The sequence below is a fragment of the Amphimedon queenslandica genome, unplaced genomic scaffold (genome assembly GCF_000090795.2).
Source record: "Amphimedon queenslandica unplaced genomic scaffold, v1.1 AMPQUscaffold_13225, whole genome shotgun sequence".
Classification (NCBI taxonomy): domain Eukaryota; kingdom Metazoa; phylum Porifera; class Demospongiae; order Haplosclerida; family Niphatidae; genus Amphimedon; species Amphimedon queenslandica.
In genome coordinates, this window is record NW_003546539.1 from 12,734 (window position 1) to 37,584 (window position 24,851).

Below are 24,851 nucleotides of genomic sequence, written 5' to 3' on the forward strand. Positions count from 1 at the left end.
GCGAAGGGGAGAGGGTTTCGCCCAGGAGTGTGGGAGAAGTCGTGTCCCCCTTTTGGGTCGGATCGAGGCACCCAGTATCTCATGCTTGAAACCCTCTCTTCTTCTCTTTCACTCTCTTTCCTTTTTATGTGATATGGACTCTAAGCAGAAGAAAGGATCAGACTTTTCTTTTTCTTTTTTGTCTCGATCCTTTAACTACTTAAAAGCAGGCAAACACTATACAGTTGAGCTAAGCCAGGTTACGGTGGGTAGATTGGTGAGGTTTGTGATGCAGGTAGCTTGATTAACCTGGGCACTAGCTTCCTAATTCTCATTCTGATCTCTTTCTCAATCCCGTGGCTTTGACTTAGGATCAATTGTTTAGTGTTTGCCTCACCTTTCAAAATAAGTCAATAACTCTCATTGTAGGTTTATGATCAACGTCACGTCAAAACTGCGTGTGTAATCTGATGATTTAATAAAAATAATGCTTTAAAATTGACATGAAATTAGCAAAGTTTTAATTCTGCATTGTGTTTTGTGGCTTGAGTGTGAGTGTGTATTGTTACTACCACAATTTGTTTCATAATTTGAAAATGGTACACCATGTTCTTAATAATTAAACATGTTTCTTATATAAGTGACACAATTCATACATGCTCCTCATATAGGTGACCCAAATTTACACATGTTCCTCATACACATTTTGTTAGATTTTAATGGTCCTAAACATGACCCTAAACTGTTTTTAAGTTTAGCTAATGTTCATATGCTAATTATTGCATATGTAAATGTATAATATTATATTACGTTTTGGTATGCTTGGCGTGTCACACTGCATAGTCACGTAGCGTAAAATTGTAACGTCTTGCGGTCTCTACTTTTGCTTTCTTTCAACCGTATTCATCATCATTGGATCATTCCATCTGCTTTTCAAAGCATGCAAGAAGGAAGACCTATTTTGTAATCATTGGGGTAGCTGCTATTTGTCACATTTGATCATAGGGTGAGAGGTTATCAATCAAGAACAGATTTACTTTCTATGAACAGCTCTTCAGAAAGACAGCAGGCTCTGATCAAGGAGGTGGTTGCTGTGAACACAGGACTTACCACTATTGTCATATCATGCATCACTACTCTACACTTCTCCTGTCAGTTTACAATCGGATCATTTCTGTATTACTAGCTGTCTTCCGGTGGGGAGAGGAGAAAGGAGAGGAAAACATATCATAGCTACTTTGGATTCAATGAATACACGAGCATATTTTTTCACTGTATGGGATGAGCTACCCTTTTTCACAGTGGCCTGCTTTTAGTCCCGATCATGTGAGAGAGAAGGGGAGGGTCAGCAGAGTGGAGAGGGTTTCACCCAGGAGTGTGGGAGAAAAAGTCCCCCTTTTGGTTCGGATCAAGGCACCCAGTATCTCATGCTTGGAACCCTCTGTTCTTCTTTTTCCTTTTTGTGTGTTATGGACTCTAAGCAGAAGAAAGGAGAAGATCGACTTTCTTTTTCCTTTTTGTTTTGATCCTTTAACTACAGGACTTACCACTATTGTCATATCATGCATCACTACTCTACACTTCTCCTACAGTTTACAATCAGATCAGTCCTCTATAACTAGTTGTCTTCTGGTGGGGAGAGGAGAATAAGAAGAACAAAGTTTATTCACAGTGAGTGGATTGGGAAGGTCTGTGATGAGGGTTGTTAATGGACTTTGGCACCAGCTTCCTAAGTCTCATTCTCTTTTTCAATACTGTGACAGCATTGGCTTAAGCTCATTTGTTTATAGTATTCGCCTTTGAAAATAAGTCAATAGCTCTCATTGTAGGCTTATAATTAACGTAACGTCAAATTTACGTGCACGTGATTGGACATTTTGATGCAAATGACACTTTAAAGTTGACACAATATTATAGCGAAATTTCAATTCTGCATTGCATTTTGTAATGAGTGTTTGTTATTTTATAGCCAACACAAGTTATTTCATAATTATTATTATTGTGTATTATTAGTACTATAAATATGAACATCGTCGTAGATTGTTAAGATTATTGTTATTACATTAAGGTTATAATAATAGACAAGGGTCATATACAGTAATATGGTAGGAAGCAATGGTAATAGATTATTAGTTAATAGTATGGTATTTAGTATTAAGTTAAGTTGTCTTATGTTATGTGGTCATACAGCATAAGTTGTAGGTAGTAGGTAATGTTATGGTATTGAGAGAGGAATGTACTTTGTATAGCAATGAGGTTAGTATGGTATAGGTACATGATATGGTTTTTATAGTGTCATATTAAGGTTCATAAGTGATAAGTCTGTGTAGGCAATGAAGGATAAGAACATACCCACTTATATAGCAAGGTTAATATATGATGTAGATAACATTAATGGTTGTACATAGGTAATAGTATAGTATTAAGATATTATACTGGTATAGCAGAATTAATGCAATGTATTGTGTTGGTATCATTGTGTCATATTAAGGATTGATCATAATGTTATAAGTTGTATGCATAGAAATGGTACGCTATTAAGATTAAAAAATGTACTTATACATTTGTATATAGGAAGGTTAATAATTATGGTATAGGTCTATAATTTGGTTTTCATCAAATGGTTTTGGTATGTAAAGGGTCATAGGTTATATAAGTAACTGCAGTGTGGAGATATCTCACTATTCAAGTATTTTCTCAACATGTACATGTTTAACTGTTATTGGTGTGTTTGTATAATATTAGTTGTCCCTTACTGGTTCTGTATGTATGTACATGTACCAGTGCCCATATTTCATATTCTTGTTTTAATATGTTAGTGTCTGCATGTACATGTGTGCATGATAATATATTATTATGTTTTTGTTTGTGTTTGTACACGTGTTGTCGTGTTTGTACACGTGTCCTCACGTAGCGTAAAACTGCAACGTCTCCTGGTCTCCAGTCTTGCTTTCTCTGGACAATGTTTGTCATCATTGGATCACTCCACCTGCTTGCAAGAAAACTTCAATCTTATTTGGTATTTTCAATCACATCGAAGTATCATTTGTTACCATGCATCATGAATTAATTCAGTACCTTGTGAGAGCTAGTGTATCAATCAAGAACATTCCATATGATTTACTAATGGCTCTTTGGAAGGACATCAGCTAACAAGGAGGTTGTCATTGATGTGGACACAGCTATAGTACTTTCCACTGCTATCATAGCATTGAGGCTCAAGCATCCAGCACTAATCTACAGTTTACAATATTAATTGGATCTTCATCTAATACTAGCATTCTGAGAGGAGGAAGGAGAAGAACTGATAGACTACCAGAGGAGGAGAGGAGAACATATTTGATTAAATGAAGACATGAGCATATTTTTCACTGTATGGTTTGAGCTACCCTTTTTTACAGTGACCTGCTTTTAGTCCCGATCATGTGAGAGGGAAGGGGAGGGTCAGCGGAGGGGAGAGGGTTCGCCCAGGAGTGTGGGAGAAGTCGTGTCCCCCTTTTGGGTCGGATCGAGGCACCCAGTATCTCATGCTTGGAACCCTCTCTTCTCCTCTTTCACTCTCTTTCCTTTTTGTGTGATATGGACTCTAAGCAGAAGAAAGGATCAGACTTTTCTTTTTCTTTTTTCATCTCGATCCTTTAACTACTTAAAAGCAGGCAAACACTATACAGTTGAGCTAAGCCAGGTTACGGTGGGTAGATTGGTGAGGTTTGTGATGCAGGTAGCTTGATGAACCTGGGCACTAGCTTCCTAATTCTCATTCTGATCTCTTTCTCGATCCCGTGGCTTTGACTTAGGATCAATTGTTTAGTGTTTGCCTCACCTTTCAAAATAAGTCAATAACTTTCATTGTAGGTTTATGATCAACGTAGCGTTGAAATTACATGCGTGTGATCTGACGTTTTGATGCAAGTAACGGTTTACGTTGACACGATATTTGCGAAATCTCAATTCTGTGTCAAGTGTCTATTGTTATTTTATAGGATGCACAATTAATTCTTAATGTAATAATTATTCTTGATAATATGCACATTGTGTGGTAGATTGTGTATTAAGACTACTCATTATGTTGATGTTGTAGAGGTTAAAATATTTAGACAGTAGTGGTGGGAGGCAGAAATAGGTCATTAGATAATGATACAGTATTAAGATAACTTGTCTTACATTGTGTATACAAAATAAGTTGTAGGTATAGGTAGGTATTGTAGTAGAAATTAGGAAGCAGGTATAGTTATATTAGGCTATGGTGTAGTTATTGTGTAGTAGAAATTAGAAAGTAGTTATAGTATAGAAATTAGGAAACAGGTAGTTATAGGATACAGGTTATATAGTGTACGTATAGGTTATAGATCTAGGTTTTATGATTTATTATTATTTAATTATTATCGTTTATAATTATTTGTTATTTTTTATGATTTATTATTATTTATTATTATTTATTATTATTATTTTTACAACCGGGCCTCAGCAAGAGTGTTGGGCCTCAGGTTATCTATATTTTTGGGTAGCAATGTAGTGCCGCCTCCACGTGGCGCTGCCTGGGATCACTAGTGGTTACTACTGCTAGTGATGCTAAGAGCACTACATACAAGAAGAATAACAATACTAACAGTAAGTTTGTGTAAAAAATTTAATATTACCATTGATAGGTTCAAGCTGAAATAAAGATGAAATGTCAAGTGGATTGATGCTCAAGACTGAAGCTAGAGATTTATATACTAGTTTTAATTTTTTTTGAAAATAATTCTTTTAAAATTTTGATTGCATGCATTTATAGCGATTTGAACTGTCATTGCCGGTTCTACAACTACTGCTGTGCAGCACTGCTAAATGAGCCACCAACACATGCACACATCTTTTTATAATGAATGTACAAAATATTATGTTGTGTAGAAATTCTAATTCAAATTTTAATTTTTAAGGTTCCTAATTTATGTCAAGATGTGCATGTATCTATATAATTAGTTGAATTCAGTAAAAGTTAAAATGTTTGTCATTAAAAATGAACTAATCTTGAAGACTTTACCAACTGCAGTCACTCCAGTCTCCTAGTAGTGGTATATAAGGGCCAGCTACTATCTCTGATGACATGCATTGTTTTAATTGGTAGCTATAATTATACATGCTTTCAAAATGGCTGTTCAGGTATAGTTAAGTGCTTTGTTTACAGAGGGAAAAGAGAAGCTATCCACTCCTCCAGACCCACCACAAAGAAAGAAAGAACATACTAAGACTTTAAAGAAGGAAGTGAGCGGGACAGAGCCCGAGATAAAGAGAGAGAAAGCCACAAAGAGACAGGGTAGTTTACTAGGACTATTAAGTACAACCAGAAATAGAAATACTACTAATAATAAGAATGATCCTCGTACAGTATTTATTGGTAACATTCCTCTAGCAACTAAAAAGAAGGACATACTCAAGCTGGTCTCCCTGTTTGGTTTGATTGAACGATCAATTGCTGTTTCTCCTGGTAAACTTCCTGTTGAAGTTGCTAGGAAACTCAGAAAGCAGTTGACAGGAGCGAACGACTACTAATTTCTATGTTGTTATAGAGACAGAGGAGTCTGGCAGTCTGCTAGTGCTTGTTTGGAGTTGAATGGATGAGAGGTTGACGGGAGGCATCATATTAGGGTTGATCTGGCCACACCTACTAATGACACTCACTGTTCTGTGTTTGTAGGTAATGTACCTTTTGGGACTGATGAAGAGAAACTGAGAAAAGTATTTGAGTAAGTACATGTACATGTATGTAGTATTTACGTAACGTTCATGTGCATAGAATGTTATTGGAGAATTCTCTCCTTGAAATTTTTGGTCAAAGACCCTGTATAGGGGCTATTGCTCAATTTTTGAGTAACTTTAGAAATTTGTAAAAAAATCAAAACTTGATAGGAATTAGCTCAAACTTTCTACGCAACATAAGAACATGTACATTGTATATGCATCAGAAAATGTAATTTAAATGAGGAATTTAATCCTTGACATTAATTTTTTGGCGAAATTTGGCTTCAGACCCTGTACTATAGTACAGGGACATTTGCCCGATTTCGGAGCAACTTTGAAAATTTGTAAAAAATCCTAACTTGATCAGAATCAGCTTAAACTTTTTACATAACATAAGTACATGTATATGCATCAGAAAATGTAATAAAAATGGAGAATTTTCTTCTAGTCATTTTTCATGAAATATCCTTTACTATTATTATTATACATGTATAATAATTATTTATAGTATAAGATTTGGTCAAATTTGTTGATCAACTAATTCATAAAAAATCCATTTTGATCAGAATAAAATGGTTTTAAAGTCATTATTCTCTTTTCCCCCCTCATTTTATCATTTTCCTCCCTCCCCTTTTCTCCCTCAGGTCCTGTGGTCTTATTGATGGCATTCATATCGTTAAAGACACTAGGACTGGCATTAACAAAGGGTTTGCTAACTTTGCTTATGTCAAATTCAAAGACAGCAGCGCTTGCAAGAATAACGAGAGAATTGAACTAGAGGGACCGAAACTAAGAGTCTGTTGCTGTCACAGCGATAAGTCAAAGTTCCAGACTAAATTTGGAGGAGCCAAGTCCCAAGCTGGTCGTAATAAGAAGTTTCTCAAGTCGTTCCAACCTTCAAAGAGAAAGGGAAAGACTGATAAGAAGAAGACTAAACTGAGTAGGAAAGAGAAATCAGTTAAAAGGAAAGAGAAACCAAGAAGAATAAATAAATAGATAAATTAATAAACATATGTAAAGAATTATAATGCATTAATTACTTTTCTAATTAGCACTATGTTACTAAAGTATACCAATTATCAGATGATTTCCTCCTCACTTTAAGATTAACTTTTGATAATTTATACAATATAAGCCATAATGTACATGTCCCAAGCGATAGTTACCACAGAAAACACTTGCCTAAGTAATTGACTCATCTATTTTACTGTTAATCCAAATGCTGTACTATAGTCAGTCATTAGCTATGCCTCTCTTGTTAGTGGTTGTTCTCTTATTCTTCAGTAGCTCCTGCAGTGTCTCCTCTGGTCAGTATTATGTGTCTGATGACTGCAGTTCAGTTACTCAATCACCTTGTAATCCTTTATCAGTGAATGATGGGAAGATGTCTCAATACAGTAACACCATCTTCTACTTCATTGGAACTACTAACATTAGATATTATGTTGTTACCATGACTGCAGTAAAGAATGTTACTCTACATGGACTGGATCAGTCTCCTAGTATTAACTGCAATGGAGTTTTTTTCTAAAACTAGCATTCTGGTATATTACAGTAATGATGCCACCATTTATTTCTAACATATCGTTCAGTGATTGTTCACTGGAGATTCATTCATCCAACAATATTACAATATCTAGTGGCTTTTTCTTTGGATCAAAATCTGGCACATTGCAGCTATATAATGCTTTTGATGTTACAATATCATCATCAGTTTACAATGGCTATAAAATAAACATTTACTATGAACCTCTTCCAGTATGTAGTGATGAATTACCCCATTACTCATTGATACTGACTAATGTTAACTTGACTCAGTTATGCGATGCTGGTGAAATGGAACTAGTAATCAATCATGGTAACTCATACAATCTATCAATCATTTTGATCATTTTTATTCTGTACAATGTTTTACATTAGAATTGTTTGAAAGTATCTTTAATTTTTTATTATCAAGTCTTCATTTCACAATAATACTCTATATATTGGCTTTTGTGTTTACTTTGGTGAAAATTCAGCTCCCACTCTAAATGCTCATATCCTGGTATTACGTTATCAAATCATGTTTGATGCTTGACAATGAAGCAGGGTTATTTATTGATGCAACATTTTTGAGATTCCTTCAAATCAATATAATAGACACTAAACTCATTAGAAATAGAGGAAATAAGATAATGAACAGTAATGCTATTAGTCTTAGTAATGTTACTGTTGCTAACAGTACCTATACAGGATAGACACTTGAAAAATCATTAGTAACAATTAAAAGTAATTTAATATTTAGGAACAATACTGGAGTAGTTGGAGGAGGATTAGCAATAAATGACTCATCACAATTGATGGTATCATCATCAGCTAACTTAGAGTTTATTGATAATCATGCTTCTTATATATAAAGGTGGAGGGATCTATGTTGAACAGTCATCAGATAGTGATATAAGATTAATAGCACCAAATATACCTCTTACATTGATAAATAATAGTGCTGGACTGATTGGTGGTGATATGTATTGTATGACATACAATCAGTTTAACTTCACTAACCCACGCATTAGTTCAACTGGTAATCCAGTGTCATTGTGTTTTTGTGATTCTCAAGCTATCAATATTACCAAGAGTACATGTTACTAAAAGCTGTTTTTTGTAAGTGAACAACACATTTATCAAGGTCAAACACTGAAGTATTATGTGGCTTTGTCAGGTTACGATTACTTTGGATCACTAACTCCAACAGATGGCACAGTACAAGTATTTAATGACAATAATTTGCTGAATCAGACATATATTCCCAATACTTGTTCACTAATTGAATACACACTAAACTGACTCAAACAGGACACTAAAGTGACTTAGCACTAGCACCACCTTTACTCACTGCAGACGAAACTTACCCTGATTTCATTGGTAAAGAGTGTCCCATTGGTTTCAGGTTAGATAAGTCACAAGTTTCCTGTACTTGCAGTCAAAAGTGTTTCAAGAGAGAATGTGACATGTTGTGATATAACTAGTCTAAACATTACACACAGGTCTACTGTGAATTGGAACATATGATACCAGTACACCTTTCAATGCTAATGCAACCAATCCTAATGCATGCATTATCAATGAGGACTGTCTCCTCTATTGTTCTCCTAATCCTGTTACCTTCAAGTTGAATGACACTGATACTCAATGTGTGACTCTTTCTCCTGAGAAAATGGAAGAAGCTCAATCTGCAGGCATACACAAGAAGTTTAAACTAGTCAGTAACATGATTAGTACTGGCATTATGGTAGGCAATCAGAACCTTAGTTGTATTTTATAATTAAAATTCTCATTTTCTTAATTATTAGATCCTTTTTGATTACAATGGCTGTTTAAAGAAGTACTATGGGGAGATTGAAATTCTTAAAGAGTTTTATGATGTATGCATGTCTGACCTTATATCACAAAAGAAAGGAATATTTAGTTAGAGAACTTACTGCAGAGTTTCTACGTTTACAAAATCAAGCACATTTTATAACCGAGAAAATTCAAGACAAACTTAAAATTGGTTAGGATTTTTGTTTTGTCCATTCATAACATTTGTTATTTACAGAAGGTAAAAAGATGAACAATGCGATATCAGAATTAGAGTCACAGAGATATGATAGTGATCCAGTTAAAGCATGGAAGAAAAGCTTATCTGATCAACCAACAGTGGAGGAGGAAGATCATGAGAGCACTCCTGAAAGTGGACCAAATTATAACTAACTCCTGTCTATATGCCATTTTGGAGTGTGACAGAAGAGAAAGCAGAAGAGCTATTGCAAACAAGAGATAAAAAGGTACATGTGATAGTTTAATTGATGCAATGAATGCATGTAAGCCTGCTATTTATTTTGTGCATTTTATTATTTTAGCATTTCTGCTGTATTTGGATTTTTAAAGTTTTTTTGAGCTATAATTTATAGGCAATTTTATTGTACATGTAGGTTGAAGAGCTGGAAGAGCTCAAGGGAAAATCAGCAACAGATTTATGGAAAATGAATTTGGGACAACTTTCTTACATGTTTAGATGTGAGCTTTTCATGTAGATGTAACTTAGTCTATGGTGCTATACTCTTTAAATGATAGGAAGTTGAGGAAAGAGAACATCAGGAAGAGTCAGCTGGTGCAGCTATTGTTGTTAAGAAGAAAGGTAAAGAAAGACAAACAAAATTGACAGGTAATGTCTTTTTATTTTCGTTGTTTTTATTTTCCTTCTTTATTTCACAATTACTGTATAATGAAATTTAAGGCTCAGCTACAAAAGGTTCTACTTCAGCTGCAGTAACTAAACCATCGGCTTTTGCAGAGGTTGTAACACCTGAAATACCAGAGTTTTGCGCTGAAAAAGTAAAAAAGGAGAGAGCAACAAAGTCCCAAAGAGCTAAGGCTGATGACCCTGGTCAGATAAAGTTGCCGTTTAATTCCATTGAAGAAATGACTACAAATGAAACAGGAACTAAAACTGTTAAGGATGAGAAAGTTAAGGATGAGAAAGTTAAAAAATCTGCAGAAGACTCACACACTTCCAAGAAAGAACCATCACCAACTGATGCATCGCAGACAACTTTGAAGTTTCATGCCGAGAGTAAGAAGAGAGTTTATCACTTCAGCAGTGACAGCAGTGAAGATGATGCTGTATCTGATCACCATAGTGATGATATTTTCATTGCAAGTCTGACAAAGAAAGCAACTAAAACAACAAAAACTAAAAAACAGGCTGTTGCTGATGAAGTTCCTACTAAGACACCTGCTGTCAGTAAAACAAAAAAACAGCTTTCAGTGAAAGTCACTTCAGTCAAAACTGACACAAACATTAAGAAACCAGTGACTAAAGGTGCAAGTAGTAAAGTAAATGCTAAGGAGACAGAGATTGATGATGATGTTTGTATCATTGACGAAGGGTCTCCTGTCAAGAAAAACACTAAGGCAAAGTCAACCAAGGCAAAGGCCCCAAAGAGGAAAGTATCTGATTCTGAGAGCGATACTGAAGTACATGTAGTTCCTGTAGTTGAATCACCTGTGTGTTCCAAGCATTCTGGTGAGAAAGTCAAGTACTACTTCAGCGATGATGATGATGATGATTACAATGACAGTGATTTTGATCAGTAGACTCCAATAATATCACATTATGTATGGGCACATTATAGAAATACATGATACTTATTACAGTTTATTTAATAATAAAATTCCTTATTTTAGAATAATAATAATAATAATAATGATCCTACAACTCATCATGATCAACAAAAGAGTATCGTGAATTTGCAGGTTTAAGTTTTTTAAATGTGCTTTCAGGTGGCTGCTACCCAGCAGCCACCTGAAAGCACATTTATGTTCCTCTTTTGGTGGTTGATGAGGCTAATATTGAAAGTGAAATTTTGATGTTAAATGTGAGAGTATTGAGTCAAAGCTTACATCTGGTCTGTAGTGAAATTCCTGATGAAATTTCCCACAACTCTAATATCTATGATATGATGGCCAGTAATAGCTGCACCTCCATTTGATTACATCCCTGCAAGAGACCTATCTGGCCTCTATATTCTTTTGTAATCAACTAGCTACAACATATTCATTCACAATAAAGATGTATTTACAATTATAATGAACTCACTTTACCATTTTGTATAATCTTAATAATCTATGTCTTAATAAAACCATCCCTCATCTTTAGTACCAGTGAATGTCATCAATGTCTTGAAATTATCGGCTGACAAAGGCTTATTTGGATTCTTTAGATTCCAGTTCCAGAGTATTGCTGCAGCATAACAAGGAGAAGGACTGGGCAGGCCAAGAAATGAGGACAAATCTATCCAAGGTATGGCCAGTTGCTTTGGTAACTATCACTTAAATCATCTTCCCCACCTTTCCAGATATATCCTTGAGAAATGTAAGTTATGACAACATAAGCTTTTTGCCAGTGCTGCTTGGTTGGCAGTGAGGTCTCATTGACTGTTAGGAGGGGAAGCTCCCAGACCTTTTCTCTTAAGGTGGGCATTCACTATGCAGCACTGTTGCTTGCAACTTGTGGTTAAACCTTTGATGTGGTTGGGCAACATGTTGCATGAAGTTGAGACACTCTCAACTTCATGCAGTATGTTGCACAACCACATCAAACATACTGGCAACAAAGTTGCATTGTGGATGCCCACCTTTAGCTTGCATTCTTTAATGAGGCTGACTGGGTAAGGCATCAGCAATACACTCCTATTGCTCAAAAGGTTCTGAGAGGCGTGCTAATGGCTTAGCTACAGGAAGAAATCCATGAATCAAGTCAGAGTTTTTCATGTTTTAAGTTCAGCCACACCTTCAAAGAGTGAGTTTGGGTCAATCTAATGAACAAATATTCCCAATGATTGATCTAATAATGATGCAAGAGGCCAGGTATGTAGTTATGTAACAAATTTCAGTTTGGTGTTTGCTATTAATAGCGAACACCAAACCGACATTTGTTACATACCTAGCCTCTTGTGTCATTATTAGACCAATCATTGTGAATATTTTTTAATCAGATTGACCAGGATATGTTATTTTTGGGACAAGTAAAGAGAAATGATTGCAAGAGTAGATATATCCCTCATGTCACTTGTACTCTGTTTGATGATATGTCATTCTTCTTCACAAATTTCATCATGTAAGTGCCTTAGAAATCATAATCTGAGTGTGTATAACTTGTATATAGTTTATGATGTGACTAATTCTTCTCCTTTTAATGGATCAAATCTCACTACAACTGATCCTAACTGTCCTACTCTGATGAATTGCTTTGGTAATAATTCTAAACTAACTGATGGAGACTTTGGTCCAATGGATTCAGTCATTGGTCAATTAGAAAGATTCTTTGCTTTTAATCAAAATAACAGTAGACTGACCTTCAATGTGCCCTCTGCTGTATCAACAGTAGTACTGTATTTCTTTAATTCTCCTGCTGACGGCATTGGACTGCCTCAGTTAAAGGTTATTTTGGCTGACAGTGTTTTTCCTTATTTCTTCTCTAATAATGATGAACTGACACTAACTGACTCTCAACTGAGATCTATCACATTGCTTCTTAACCAAAATTTATTAACATTTCAAATTGATTTCATATTCCCAGTCAACAGCAGAATCAATTGGTTTTTAGTCAGTGAAGTTCAGTTCTTTGCTGGTAAGATACTTAATGTGTGATTGATGTATAATTATATTTTCATTAACAGGTACTCCTGTGTCTCCTCCAATGGAAGATATTGTATTTAAGGATGGTAGTATCAGTGTAATGACATTTGGACCAGATAGCATTCAGTCTTCAATCAGTATCAACTGTACTGTACTCAATAATGGATCATTTCACTGGAACTGGCTATTCAATAATACTATACCTATAACTGATGAATTATTCATTGAAGATGCTACCAGAACAAGTATACTGTACATTAATGGTCTTTCTTACTCTATTGAAGGAAACTACACTTGTACTGCTAATAGTACTGCTGGGAGTATGTCATCAAGGATAATCATTGTCAGACTGGAAGGTAAGTTTAGTATAAACTTTGTAATGCTCATCTGTTTTCCTACCATGTTTGACTACACCACATGCAGACTGTACAGTTACCATTACTACTGACATTAATATTAAATTTTTTTAGGGACTGGAATCACATCATCATTCACATATTCCTCAAAATCACTTTTGTATACATCTACTCCATTAGATCTACATACTTCATTCACTTCACTTGGCACAAGTCACATGTTCACTTCAGTGGCTTCACCTTCTCCATTAACTTGTACATTATCTGGTTGTGAGAGGTGTGACACTACTAGCTCTAACTGCTGTCAGGTTTGTTCATCTGGCTATAGCTTCATCAGCGACAGCTGTGTTTGTGGTATGTAAGCCTATTATCAAATAATATTACTATGATTCATATGCACTTCTATATAGGCATTCGAAGTACTGCAGGGATACCAGTTTGGAGTATAGTTATTATCTCTGTGTTTTTAGTAATAGTTATTGTCACTGCCTTACTGTTGATTATGTGTACTTTTGCATTAGTGAAAGTGAAGCAAAAGAATACACAAAGTGATCAGCCATTTTACGATTATAGTAAAATAATACATTAATAATATACTCAGTCCTTTTATTTATATAGTTGGTGTTCAGCAAAGAACTGGTGCTAATGTACCTGATCCTGTTACAGGACACAATTCATTTTCACTCAATCATTCAGTGGACGTGCAAACAGATCACAATCCATGCTATGCAGTAGCAATGGAAGAAACTCAACTAGTCTCCAACCCCAGTTACGCCTCAACTACCACTCAGCAAAGAGCTGATGCTACTGTACCTGATCCTGTTGCAGGACACAATTCACTTCCACTCAATCATTCAGTGGACATGCAAACAGATCACAATCCATGCTATGCAGTAGCAACGGAGGAAACTCAACTAGTCCCCAACCCCAGTTACGCCTCAACTGCTACCATTCAGCAATGACCTCAGTGGCTCCTGGTGGCTCCAGTTGGGTTAATGTGCCGAATATTAGTGTAAACTGATTAATCATAATTTAAAACTAGTCATTGAAGTAGAAAAATGGTGACTCGAGATAATGTCATGCATTAATAGCACTCTTGTTTGCACCTTTTAAAGTTATCTACAGCCATTGACACAATGATAATAATCAATAAGATACTTGTTATAGAACCATTATGCCTTTTTTCATTTCATTCATTACATAAGGAAGGTCACTGGCACTATCCATGTTGGCACTGACTTCACATACGCCATGTCTCATATAGCCTTCTATACATTATCCTTTCTTTTTTAATCCCCGAATCCAAATGGTATCTGAAAACTTGGCATTTTTAGCCCAACAGCCTGTAGCTTCATGCGATTACCAGGAGCATCCTTAAACAACATGTTCAGTGTACCAAAAAGAATTCGTCTGCATGCTGATTGTGTATAGTCCAGTCCTTTCTCTGTACTATTGATTTGCTGTCAGTGAGTGCATACTTAACAAAATCTCTATTCAATGCACTTTTGTATATTGTGAAATTTGGTAAGGGGCCAACTTTCCCTGAAGGCTTTTTGGGTTGACCTGTTTTTCATTAGCCAATTATAAGCATATCCACTTTTAGGATCAGAAGCATTAAAACCTCCAGAGACAATATTGTTACCTTTAAGTTCGACCAACTTCTTTATAATGTCCTTATATATTAGTTATCAATGGTATTTCAGGTAAATATAATGTTAGTACATGCTTCCATGGTGTAGTTACTGTCAGTAGTTTACTGAGACAACTCAAATGTGCATCCAGAATACTAACACTTCCATAGTATATCAGACTATCATCATCATTGGTGATGATGACAATGACAGTGATTTTGATCAGTAGACTCCAATAATATCACATTATGTGTGGGCACATTATAGAGATACGTGATACTTAAGTTACAGTTTATTTAATAATAAAACTCCTTATTTTAGAATAATAATAAAAATAATAATGATCCTACAACTCATCATGATCAACAAAAGAGTATCGTGAATTTGCAGGTTTAAGTTTTTTAAATGTGCTTTCAGGTGGCTGCTGGGTATCTCCACTGTCTCTCTTCTGTTCCTCTTTTGGAGGTTGACGAGGCTGATATTGAAAAGTGGAATTTTGATGTAAAACGCGAAGTATTGAGTCAAAACTTACATCTGGTCCGTGGTGAAATTCCCGATGAAGTTTCCCACTGTGTAAGTCCTCAACAAACTGATTTAATGCTCCAGGTACACTGAGAGGGGGACGGGAATAAAAGCATACTTGAAATATTATGCATACTGAATATCATTAAAGTTTGGAAATATATACATGTGACGAAAACTATCAATGGCCAGTACAGGAAGATCCTAAATAAAAATGATAATTATATAAAGCCATGTTGTGCACAGTAACTTTTTTAGATTTCCCAAGATGACTCAATGGATGTGCAAACTTAATACCATCAGCAGTAACAAAATTAACAGATCCTAAAATATCCAACAGTAATATAGATACTAGTTACTACTTATGTACCTTTGTGTCTCAGTAATTCTTCCTCTACTCTCCTTTTAAACACAGCTTTAATGTCAGGGTTATCAGGATGATAGAACAAAATGAAAAAAGGAAGTCCTTCTTCAGTTAGTTCCTAGTGAGGGTGGCACCTAATATATCAGCCAGTGCAACAAAATAACAATTACTTCTCCATTTTGGAATGTGATTTCCCTAACAAGTGGAATACAGTGTTCAGATAACCAACTCTGAACAGCCTGATGGGACGTCATATCGCCATTAAATTGCTGGTCAGTTGACTAATAAATGCAACATAAAACAACAAAAAATAAATAATCAAAAACCTACCCCAGACTGCTCTCGAAATGTAAGTTGAGGAGCACTTGTGTCACTATAAATTAGAAACAAATTGAACATAACAGTTTAGTGAATGAGACTTTACCTGCTAATAATAGCAAAGAACCTGCATTCATCTTTCAAACTAAATGCTATCTGTTCAAAAAAATAATTGCAATGTATCTCTTAAAACTACAAACCTTATTAAAATTTTGATACTCAATTGATTCATTTGTGGCAAAGAAACCAATAGCAGCCTTTGTATTTCCTTCTACCTATATGCATGCATTAGTTTTGATTAGAAAGGCTAGTAGTTAGCATACAATCATTAGATCACCTTTTCCAAAGCTGCTGCATAATTAGAAACGAAATGGACAGGACTTTCAATCTGTTTCTTGACAAATGAAACTAATGCTTCAACAGTTCTCTATTCACGAAATAAATGCATCAAACTAATGTCCTTCATTGACCTACCTGGCCCCTATATTCTTTCCTGATCAACTACGACAGATTCGTTCATAATGAAGATATAAGTTACACGTTATAATTAACTCACTTCACCATTTCGTATGATCTTAATAGTTGGGTATTTGGTAATACGAAAGTCTTGCATACAAAATATTCCTAAATCAATTCTATCAACACACGAGTATTCACTTAAACTAAACTCACTGTCTCTCTCGCAATCAACTTTGACCAGCACAGCTTCATTCTAGAAAAGATCACATTGGAGTTTTAATTTTATGAAATAGAGTAAAGGCACTAGTTACATGCATGCACATGTACATGAGGCACATAACTACCGTATAGCAGGAAATTTTGGAGGGAATTAAATTTGATAAATTTGGCGTTTTGATAGCCATTTGCCAAAATAAAATCCGCAATTTTGAGCCTTTATACGCATGCTCAATAGCATGTGGCCACTAATTCGCCAAATTAAAATCCGCCAATAACTAAAATTTAGCAATTCGCCAAATTTTACTCCATCCAAAATTTCCCGCTATATGGTATTAAAAATTTAAATATAACTACAAGAATGTAAAGGGCTCTGCCTCCTAGTCACACTCAGACATACATGTGTACGTACATGTACATGCACATACAGAAATATACATGTACGACCCTCTCATAAAACCAGAATCAACTCTATTATTCTACATGTATGTACATGTACATGTCAGACCTGGAGTCAATTACAAATCTAATTCTAATTAGAGGTTCAATTACAATTACAATTACATAATTTGTAATAGTAATTAAGACTAAAGCCTGAACAAAATTTTCATCAAAATTGTGTTGTCATTATGTCATACATGTAAGCCCCGTTTACACTATGCCCTGAAAGAAGTTTAAAACTGCATGGTTATAAATAAACCAGTTTATGTGTGGATAATTTCAATGCAGTTTCAAACCTGCTTATCTAATTGGTTTCAAACCACTGAGGTAGGTGGTTTGAGATAATCAAACTGGTTTAAGTACCGAAAGTAGATGTATATGTACATGCATCACTGAATTAACCAGTTACATTTGGACACAAATATTCTGGCTTCTGAACCACTTAAGTAAAAAGTGGCTTGTGGTATAACAGGGCTACAGTGTACTGACTACCAATCAATACAGATGCAGGGAAAATGCTCTCAATCTACCTCAGTAACATTACATGATCATACACTGTATATGTACATGTAACATATATGGAAGTGTGACAATCAGGGTCCCCAGTAGAGTGCTCAGCACTGGCTAGCTCATGAAGTGTGCTGCTTAGCTTGCTCAGTAGAGCTTTGTAGAAAACCCTCATCCATGGTAATTCATCAAAAATGGCTATAAAGGAGAAAATTCTCCATTTTGTCAAAAATCGCTAGGAGAGATTCTCCATTTGTTACATTTTCTGATGCACATACATGTACTTATAGTGTGTAGCGGATTCCAATCAAAATTGGATTGTCAAATACCATTACAGAGTCATTGACCAAATTTCGCCAAAAAATGACGAGGAGAGAATTTACAATTTTTATAATTTTTAAAATACACATACATGTACATGTGCTTAATGATTCCAATCGAGATTAATTTTTTTGGAATATTTTAAAGTTGCTCCAGAATCAGGCCAAAGCTAGAGTCTAAATTGAATTTTTTATAAACTTTAAAGCTAGTAAGCTACTCCAAAAGGCATGCACTATTGCTTGTAACCTCATGAATTGTGCTGTTTAGTTCACTCATGCAGACACAGGAAGCCCCAATGACAATAATTATATTATTACTTCTATGACACAACTAGTACTTCCACAGTTCAACAGCAGTCACCACTCCTAAACCAGCACTTTTCTGTTTAAAAACAATCCATGTTTCTGTTTCATGCAAAAACATCATTTTACTTAACATGGCATAATTATAATAGAGTCTATTTCTACAAAAGGAGTGTAATTAATGATTGAGGTTTTTCCAGGTCTGGTACAGTCAAGTGTGTTGCAATAATGATCTGATAATACACAGTATATATGTACATGTACATTCAAATGAACATTCAGCAATTAAAAGAAAAATAGTTTTAACCAGGTGCCTTCTGTAAAGTACTAACAATTTTCAGGCCATTATAACTACCAAAAAATCACTTCTACACTGCCATACTATAGCCATCACATTTCATTTACTAAAAGTACTAGCTGTTATTTGAACCAGCAGTGCAGGGTATTTTTGTGAATGGGGATACATAGAAGAAAGCTTAATTGTTTGCACAAAAGAAATTTGACACTACTAAGAGAAAGGTGTAGGAAGATTAATAATGATTAAGTGATAAGTAATAGGTAAACTCAATACAAGAACAATATAATATATACAAATGAATGTTATAGCAATAAGGAGGAGACTAAGGCTGAGTCCTATTATCCCATATTGGAGGGGGCCCCGGCCCAGTTCATACTTCCTATGAGCATAATCTCGTCAAAAAAATAATAAAATTTTTGTCCATAAATAAGAATGTAAGTTATGGTATTACTCTAATTAATGTTTGAACACAGAGGATATTCAGCCAATCGCATAATAATTAAAATGCAGCCACATAAAAAACTACTGATACAAACAAGTGATACATGAATAATTATTAAATCTACACATACAATAAGAAAATAAATATACAATAGCCTATTTATGATATACACATGCATTACACTGTAACTGGGATACATGTATCTTTCAGTTATTATTGCTGACACATGTAATGTTGCTATACTATTCATGTTTCCATTGTTTACAACAAAAAGCCACTGCGATAACTCAAAAAATAATTGTTATAGTGGCATGAGATAATGATAGTAAAACAAATAGTGAAAGCACTCTTGATTTGCATTTGTGGGTTATTTATTAATGCTTTCTCGTGTTTAGTACAATACCAATGCTCTAATTGATTACATGTACCTTTTATAAACAAAGATAACACCAAAGGCACCACTAATGTACATGTACATGTATTAACGTTAACTGGCAAAGGAAGAATAATAAACAAGGAAGAACAATAAACAAGGTATGTCCATTATCACAAATAGCTACACAAGTGATGTAATTGTATAAATTGATGCCTTAATTTTTTAGTAATTTTCACAAAGCTTAGGGCCGAGCTTAAGGCTAAGGCATCAAAAGTTATACTTACAGTTTCTGCTGCCACTTGATCAGCTGCCTTATCATACACAGGCTTGAGAGCAGCACTATATCGACACCAATCAGCATAAAAATTTATCAACATTAACTTCTTGCCAGCTTCAGAGAATAGATAGGGGATGTCAGTTTACAACCAATAGACACGTTACCTTTAAATTGCTCCATATTACTCCTACTAAGAAACTCGGCATCACCATTACAAGCAAGGAATTCTAAAAAAAGTATCTACAGACAAAATTTGTACATCATGTATATAAGAAACATACAAAGATCAAACCCAGAGAGTGGGAAACGACAGCCATTATGAAAATGGGTTGAACAAAAATCAAATTTAATTTTAACCCCTCATCAATCAATCGTGGGTGTAGGCATAGATATTACAATTACACCCAATATCGTGGGTGTAATATCTATGGTGTAGGCTTAGACTATAGTTCCATGAATTATAATGACCATTAATGATGGTTAAGTAGGGTATAATTTAATTTAAGTTATGTTAGGCTAATTCTATTCTTCCTCCGGAATATTTCGGTTTTTCCTTGAAATGGCCTGTCCTCATAGCAGCTGCAATGTCACCTGATGAACACTTTTGAACAGGGAGAGAGAAAGTAAACAAATATAATAATAATTATTATTATTACAATTATTATTATTATTACTGTTGTTGTTGTTATTGTTGTTGTTTTTACTCCAGTTGTGCTTCAGGGGTTATCAATTGTTTGGATTGTATTCATCAAATGAAGAAACAACTGGTCAAACCATCTGGCCTCTATCTTAAATAACACTAGAACAAGTAAAATAAATAAATAAACAAATAAATAAATAATAATAATATTCTTTCTCTACCCTAGGCTGGTTATTTTTTAGGTAACTGTAAAGGTAGAAGTCACAATAACCTCATGCACAATGTACACATATCCAATGTAAGTGTATATGTACATGTACATTGTATGTGTATTATGAATGTATGGCTCATATTCCTTCATTCATTCATTTATTATTTTATTTATTTGTTCATAGGAGATGGATGATCTCACTCTACAGTCCCATATTCGTGATACCCTGGTACTGACTAACCCGAGGGAGTATCCCTCAAGGCACTGGAACCTCATACTATCACTATTGCATGTGAGTGGACACTATAATAATGAAGCTCCTCTATAGTATTACCTTATAGCGAGAAATTTTTGTGGCCCAAATTTTTCACAGATCCATCTAAAAATCAATTTTGTGGCTTTAATTTTCATCGTTTTCTACTTTTTGGTCATCTTGAACCATATAAAATTGATTTCCACAGATTTTATTTTTGTGAATTTTGAAAAATCGTGAAATTCACGAGAATTTTAGGCCATAAAAATTTCCTGCTATACGGTAATACTATTTATTAATTTATTAATTTATAATTCTATAGCATCCTTATTTATACACTGTGTCCCTCACTGAAGAGAGTAACTGCACCAAGTGAGAGAGAGAGGGAGGAGAAGAATATTTTATATTCTCCTAATTTTTATCTTCATTGTATGTTTTTACGTACATGTAGTTTAACTAATTTCTTCAAACCTAGTTCAAGACAGTATTCATCTATTGTCTATTCATTGTTTAACAGTAAGAAATACTCATCTGTTGGACTCCAGCTTATCAAATACCTGAGCAAAATGGAAGGAGTAAATGTTTATTAATAATTATAATAGATTGGGTGGGGTTTATTGCAGATTCTTATTAAAGACATCGTTGATCCACTAGGACAAGTAAATGAAATGAATTAATATTTAAACACCTACACAGTACATGTACAGTATAGTCTCTCTTAATGGACACTCTCTATAGCGTACACCTCCATTTAACGGACAGCACCTAGTGTGCCAATTACATTCCTTACTGTATAAAATAATCTCCACATAAAGAACACCTCTGTATAACAGAGACACTTTTTTGACCCAATATGTCCATTATATAGAGGCTACACTATTATTATGATGGCTCCTCTTTATTATTTAATTGTGTAGTTAACTGCTTCTAAAGTGACAACTGATATTTTCTCCCCCAGTAGTACCTCTCATAGAATGTCTCGTGATTATTTCCTATTAATTGGTGCAGTCTCATTCCACAACAGCTCATTATTGCTCAGCCTTGGGGCATATGGACCGTAAGATAGAGAGAGAGAGAGAGAGAGAGAGAGAGAATAGATTATAAATTTTTAATTGTTACATGTACATGTATGTATACATATGCATGATGTACATAGATGTATGTACACGTACATGCATATAATTCATTTTTCATTGCGTGTGTGTACTGGTTTTAGTGTTTTGGCTGTATTCTAGGTTTAATCTAGTAATTTTAACTTTTTGTTTTGTTTTAGCTTATACAGACATCTATGCATGTATGTTATATGCATATCACTTTAAATGATCCAATCATTAAAGTCACTACAATCACTACACGCACACTAAAAGTGGATAGACTGATACACATTGTACCTTTCCTCCCACAGTATTCTTGATATTTGCAGTATTACCTATAGACATGATCTTCACAAGTTGATAATATCATCACTTGATTTCTCTCACGATAACTATTCTAAGCCAATCCTACAGAAACTGCTTAATGGATCTGATGGAGTAAGTCCATACTTAGTAGTAGTAGTAGTAGTAGTAGTAGTGCATGCATTATTATTGTTGTTACTATTATGTGTACTAGTACGTGCTAAGAAATTGTAATACTAAGAAACCATTTACATGTATATGACAACCTATAGCCATTAAGTTCAATTTGAAACTATCATGTTTTCTACTGATTGCTATGGAGAAGTCCTAATGGAGTCTATTCATTATGTACTATCATACCTTCCTTTAGTCACAAGATCTTGAATATATTTAAGGTATCGCCCATTTTTTGTGTTTCTTTAAATCCTTCCCTTCTCCTCAACACTTGTTTTTCTCATTCATTCCAACTTCTTCATTTTTTATCGTTTGTTCTTGCTCTATCTTCATTTACCCTCTTCTACCTTTATCTCTCTTCACTTTTTGTTCTTGCTTTACGTACACAATTTTATTCTTTTCTTGAAATGGCAACCAAACCATCTTCATCTTCTTCTCTTGGTCTTCTCAAACTGAAAGAACAACTCACCTGTCCTGTGTGTCTTGACCACTATACCAACCCTAAGACTTTACCTTGTCTACATTCATTCTGTGAGCACTGTCTAGTGAAATTACCTCTGGATAAAGAGAATGAGATCTATTACCTCTCTTGTCCCACTTGTCGTCATTGTACAGAGTTACCAGAAGAAGGAGCAGGAGCCTTTCCTGTAGTTCATGTAAACAACCTCAAAGAGATATACAGTCTAATGAATAAAGTAGCTGATGCTCAACAGTTCACCTGTGAAAACTGTACTACAGCTAATTCCAGTGGATACTGCAAAGACTGCACTCAATTCCTATGTACAGAATGTATCTCTATGCACAAGAAATGGGCTCTTTTTGCTAACCATTAGGTGACAAGTCTTGACGAGGTGATAGCCTCTGATTAGCTTCGCGTAGCCAGACCCATCCCCCTTTTTGACATTTGGACGGCCGTCCAAATGTCAAAAAGGGGGATGGGTTTGAATATGCAAGATTAAACTTAAATAGCACCGCAATATCCTAATAACTAGGAGAAGAATAAGATGTGTAGAATCAATATTGTAGTATGATGCACAAAAAATTAAATTGTTATTAAAATTGTTATTACTTTCATGTATTATATTCCTTATATGCTACATTCTGCATCTTATTCACCTTTAATGTACTTGCCACAAAATGCAAACTTAAAAAATTCAACCAAGTTTGCATCAACTTCAAATTGTTTTTGTCTCAAAAAGTCAGATTACCTGTGCAATTTTTGACCATGAAGTTGACTATAAACCTAGTAGTAGTTGGTAAATTGAAATTTATTTTGTACTATCATAACTTGCTTTAGTCACAAGATCTTTGAATGTATGTAAGGTATCGCCCACTTTTTGTGTCTAGCTGACCTTCTTTAGTCTTTCTCTTCTCCTTCCACCTTCTTCATTTTGTTTTGTTGTTTCATCTGGTCATTAGGACTCTCTCTCATCACTCATTCACTGCCTTCCCTTCTCCTCCTCCTCTTCTACTTTGTTTGACATTCTCACTCATTAATGTAAATTCACCAGGCAGGCCCCACCGGGCTACTTTACTACTAGTTGTTATGATAAAGGAATGTACCGTACTATCATAACTTCCTGTAGTCATGTACTATCATAACTTCCTGTAGTTACGAGACTATAGAATATTCCAAGCAGTCATCAGGGCTATCTTTCCCCAGGCTACTCTCATTTTCGTTCATTTCAAGTTCTTCATTTTCTTATAATTTGTTCTTGCTCTATCTTCATTTACCATCTTCTACCTTTATCTCTTTTCATTTTTCGTTCTTGCTTTATGTACACAATTTTATTCTTTTCTTGAAATGGCAACCAAACCATCTTCTTCTCCTGGTCTCCTCAAACTGGAGGAACAGCTCACCTGTCCTGTGTGTCTTGACCACTATACCAACCCTAAGACTTTACCTTGTCTACATTCATTTTGTCAGCACTGTCTGGAGGGATTACCTCTGGATAAGAAGAATGAGACCTATTACCTCTCTTGTCCCACTTGTCGTCATTGTACAGAGTTACCAGAAGAAGGAGCAGGAGCCTTTCCTGTAGCATTCACTCTCAACAACCTCAAAGAGATACACAGTCTAATGAAGAAAGTAGCTGATCCTCAACAGGTCACCTGTGACAACTGTACTACAGCTAATTCCAGTGGATACTGCAAAGACTGCACTCAATTCCTATGTACAGAATGTATCTCTACTCACAAGACATGGGCTCTTTTTGCTAACCATCAGGTGACAAGTCTTGATGAGGTGAAAGCCTCTGATGTCTCTTCTACTTCTCAATTGATAGCTTCAGCTAAACAGGAGGCAACCCTCACTTGCTCTGTACCTGGTCATGAAGATTCGTTAAGGTATTACTGTGACACATGTGATGAATCTATCTGTCGTGATTGTGCTATACTGACTCATAAAGATCACAAGTATAACCTAATAGCTGATAGTTTTACTAAACACAAAAAAGCACTGGAGAAATCTCTTAATCCAGTA

At 35.0% G+C, this 24,851-nt stretch overlaps 5 protein-coding genes and 2 long non-coding RNA genes across 11 annotated transcripts in view; 5 read left to right on the top strand and 2 right to left on the bottom strand.

The window, feature by feature from the left end:
- Positions 1-4,455: 4,455 nt before the first annotated feature.
- On the top strand, positions 4,456-4,939 carry LOC109584279 (uncharacterized). The gene is made up of 2 exons (XR_002185930.1): positions 4,456-4,590; positions 4,629-4,939. It is a non-coding gene; the product is annotated as an uncharacterized LOC109584279 (long non-coding RNA).
- Positions 4,940-5,112: 173 nt separating this feature from the next.
- On the top strand, positions 5,113-6,813 carry LOC109584275 (nucleolar protein 12-like). Its single transcript, XM_019999955.1, has 3 exons — positions 5,113-5,124; positions 5,587-5,708; positions 6,348-6,813. Exons 1-3 carry the CDS (start codon positions 5,113-5,115, stop codon positions 6,697-6,699), a joined length of 486 nt encoding a protein of 161 aa, XP_019855514.1. The 3' UTR covers positions 6,700-6,813.
- A 2,086-nt stretch (positions 6,814-8,899) lies between these two features.
- Positions 8,900-9,857, top strand: LOC109584277 (DNA topoisomerase 2-alpha-like). The gene is given in 7 exon segments (XM_019999956.1): positions 8,900-8,974; positions 9,036-9,067; positions 9,138-9,235; positions 9,281-9,444; positions 9,447-9,509; positions 9,657-9,741; positions 9,799-9,857. Coding segments are annotated over 7 exon segments (519 nt in total). The 3' UTR covers positions 9,801-9,857.
- Positions 9,858-12,242: 2,385 nt separating this feature from the next.
- LOC109584283 (uncharacterized) lies at positions 12,243-14,360 on the top strand. Its single transcript, XM_019999961.1, has 5 exons — positions 12,243-12,343; positions 12,392-12,856; positions 12,906-13,220; positions 13,335-13,574; positions 13,631-14,360. Exons 1-5 carry the CDS (start codon positions 12,262-12,264, stop codon positions 13,807-13,809), a joined length of 1,281 nt encoding a protein of 426 aa, XP_019855520.1. The 5' UTR covers positions 12,243-12,261; the 3' UTR covers positions 13,810-14,360.
- Positions 14,361-15,142: 782 nt separating this feature from the next.
- Positions 15,143-20,060, bottom strand: LOC100640805 (endoplasmic reticulum resident protein 44-like). 2 transcript variants are annotated; one of them, XM_019999963.1, is made up of 16 exons: positions 19,976-20,058; positions 19,859-19,934; positions 19,702-19,808; positions 16,728-16,767; positions 16,612-16,679; positions 16,530-16,556; positions 16,393-16,482; positions 16,256-16,330; positions 16,162-16,211; positions 16,068-16,110; positions 15,908-16,018; positions 15,744-15,855; positions 15,624-15,697; positions 15,510-15,577; positions 15,384-15,462; positions 15,143-15,326 (listed from the first exon to the last, which is right to left on the bottom strand). In XM_019999963.1, the coding sequence occupies exons 1-16, from the start codon at positions 20,009-20,011 to the stop codon at positions 15,198-15,200; spliced, it is 1,185 nt and encodes a 394-aa protein (XP_019855522.1). In that variant the 5' UTR covers positions 20,012-20,058; the 3' UTR covers positions 15,143-15,197. The 2 variants fall into 2 exon arrangements, with proteins under 2 accessions (XP_019855522.1, XP_019855521.1); XM_019999962.1 differs by having other exon boundaries at positions 15,143-15,462; positions 19,976-20,060.
- Positions 20,061-20,373: 313 nt separating this feature from the next.
- Positions 20,374-24,851, top strand: part of LOC109584278 (rapamycin-insensitive companion of mTOR-like) — a 6,405-nt gene continuing 1,927 nt past the window's right edge. The window contains exons 1-8 of the mRNA XM_019999957.1: positions 20,374-20,502; positions 20,561-20,632; positions 20,730-20,837; positions 21,121-21,170; positions 21,250-21,373; positions 21,422-21,457; positions 21,716-21,855; positions 22,204-22,330. Of these exons, the coding sequence (XP_019855516.1) occupies positions 20,609-20,632; positions 20,730-20,837; positions 21,121-21,170; positions 21,250-21,373; positions 21,422-21,457; positions 21,716-21,855; positions 22,204-22,330 (609 nt within the window). The 5' untranslated portion in view covers positions 20,374-20,502; positions 20,561-20,608. The remainder of the gene's footprint in view (positions 20,503-20,560; positions 20,633-20,729; positions 20,838-21,120; positions 21,171-21,249; positions 21,374-21,421; positions 21,458-21,715; positions 21,856-22,203; positions 22,331-24,851) is intronic.
- LOC109584285 (uncharacterized) lies at positions 22,803-23,606 on the bottom strand. 4 transcript variants are annotated; one of them, XR_002185942.1, is made up of 4 exons: positions 23,486-23,606; positions 23,197-23,357; positions 23,088-23,145; positions 22,803-23,034 (listed from the first exon to the last, which is right to left on the bottom strand). It is a non-coding gene; the product is annotated as an uncharacterized LOC109584285 (long non-coding RNA). The 4 variants fall into 4 exon arrangements; XR_002185941.1 differs by having other exon boundaries at positions 22,803-23,145; XR_002185940.1 differs by having other exon boundaries at positions 23,088-23,357.

Excerpts from the sequence above, each read along its gene's own strand:
- LOC109584275 (XM_019999955.1), top strand. Across the intron at positions 5,709-6,347 it reads AAACTGAGAAAAGTATTTGA|GTCCTGTGGTCTTATTGATG; the intron begins GTAAGTACATGT and ends TTTCTCCCTCAG.
- LOC109584283 (XM_019999961.1), top strand. The coding sequence starts at position 12,262 with ATGATTGCAAGAGTAGATATATCCCTCATGTCACTTGTACTCTGTTTG. Across the intron at positions 12,344-12,391 it reads TTCTTCACAAATTTCATCAT|TTTATGATGTGACTAATTCT; the intron begins GTAAGTGCCTTA and ends ACTTGTATATAG. Across the intron at positions 13,575-13,630 it reads CAGCGACAGCTGTGTTTGTG|GCATTCGAAGTACTGCAGGG; the intron begins GTATGTAAGCCT and ends ACTTCTATATAG.
- LOC100640805 (XM_019999962.1), bottom strand. The coding sequence starts at position 20,011 with ATGGCTGTCGTTTCCCACTCTCTGGGTTTGATCTTT. Across the intron at positions 16,019-16,067 it reads CATTTCGAGAGCAGTCTGGG|TCAACTGACCAGCAATTTAA; the intron begins GTAGGTTTTTGA and ends TGCATTTATTAG. Across the intron at positions 15,698-15,743 it reads AGAATTACTGAGACACAAAG|GATCTGTTAATTTTGTTACT; the intron begins GTACATAAGTAG and ends TGGATATTTTAG.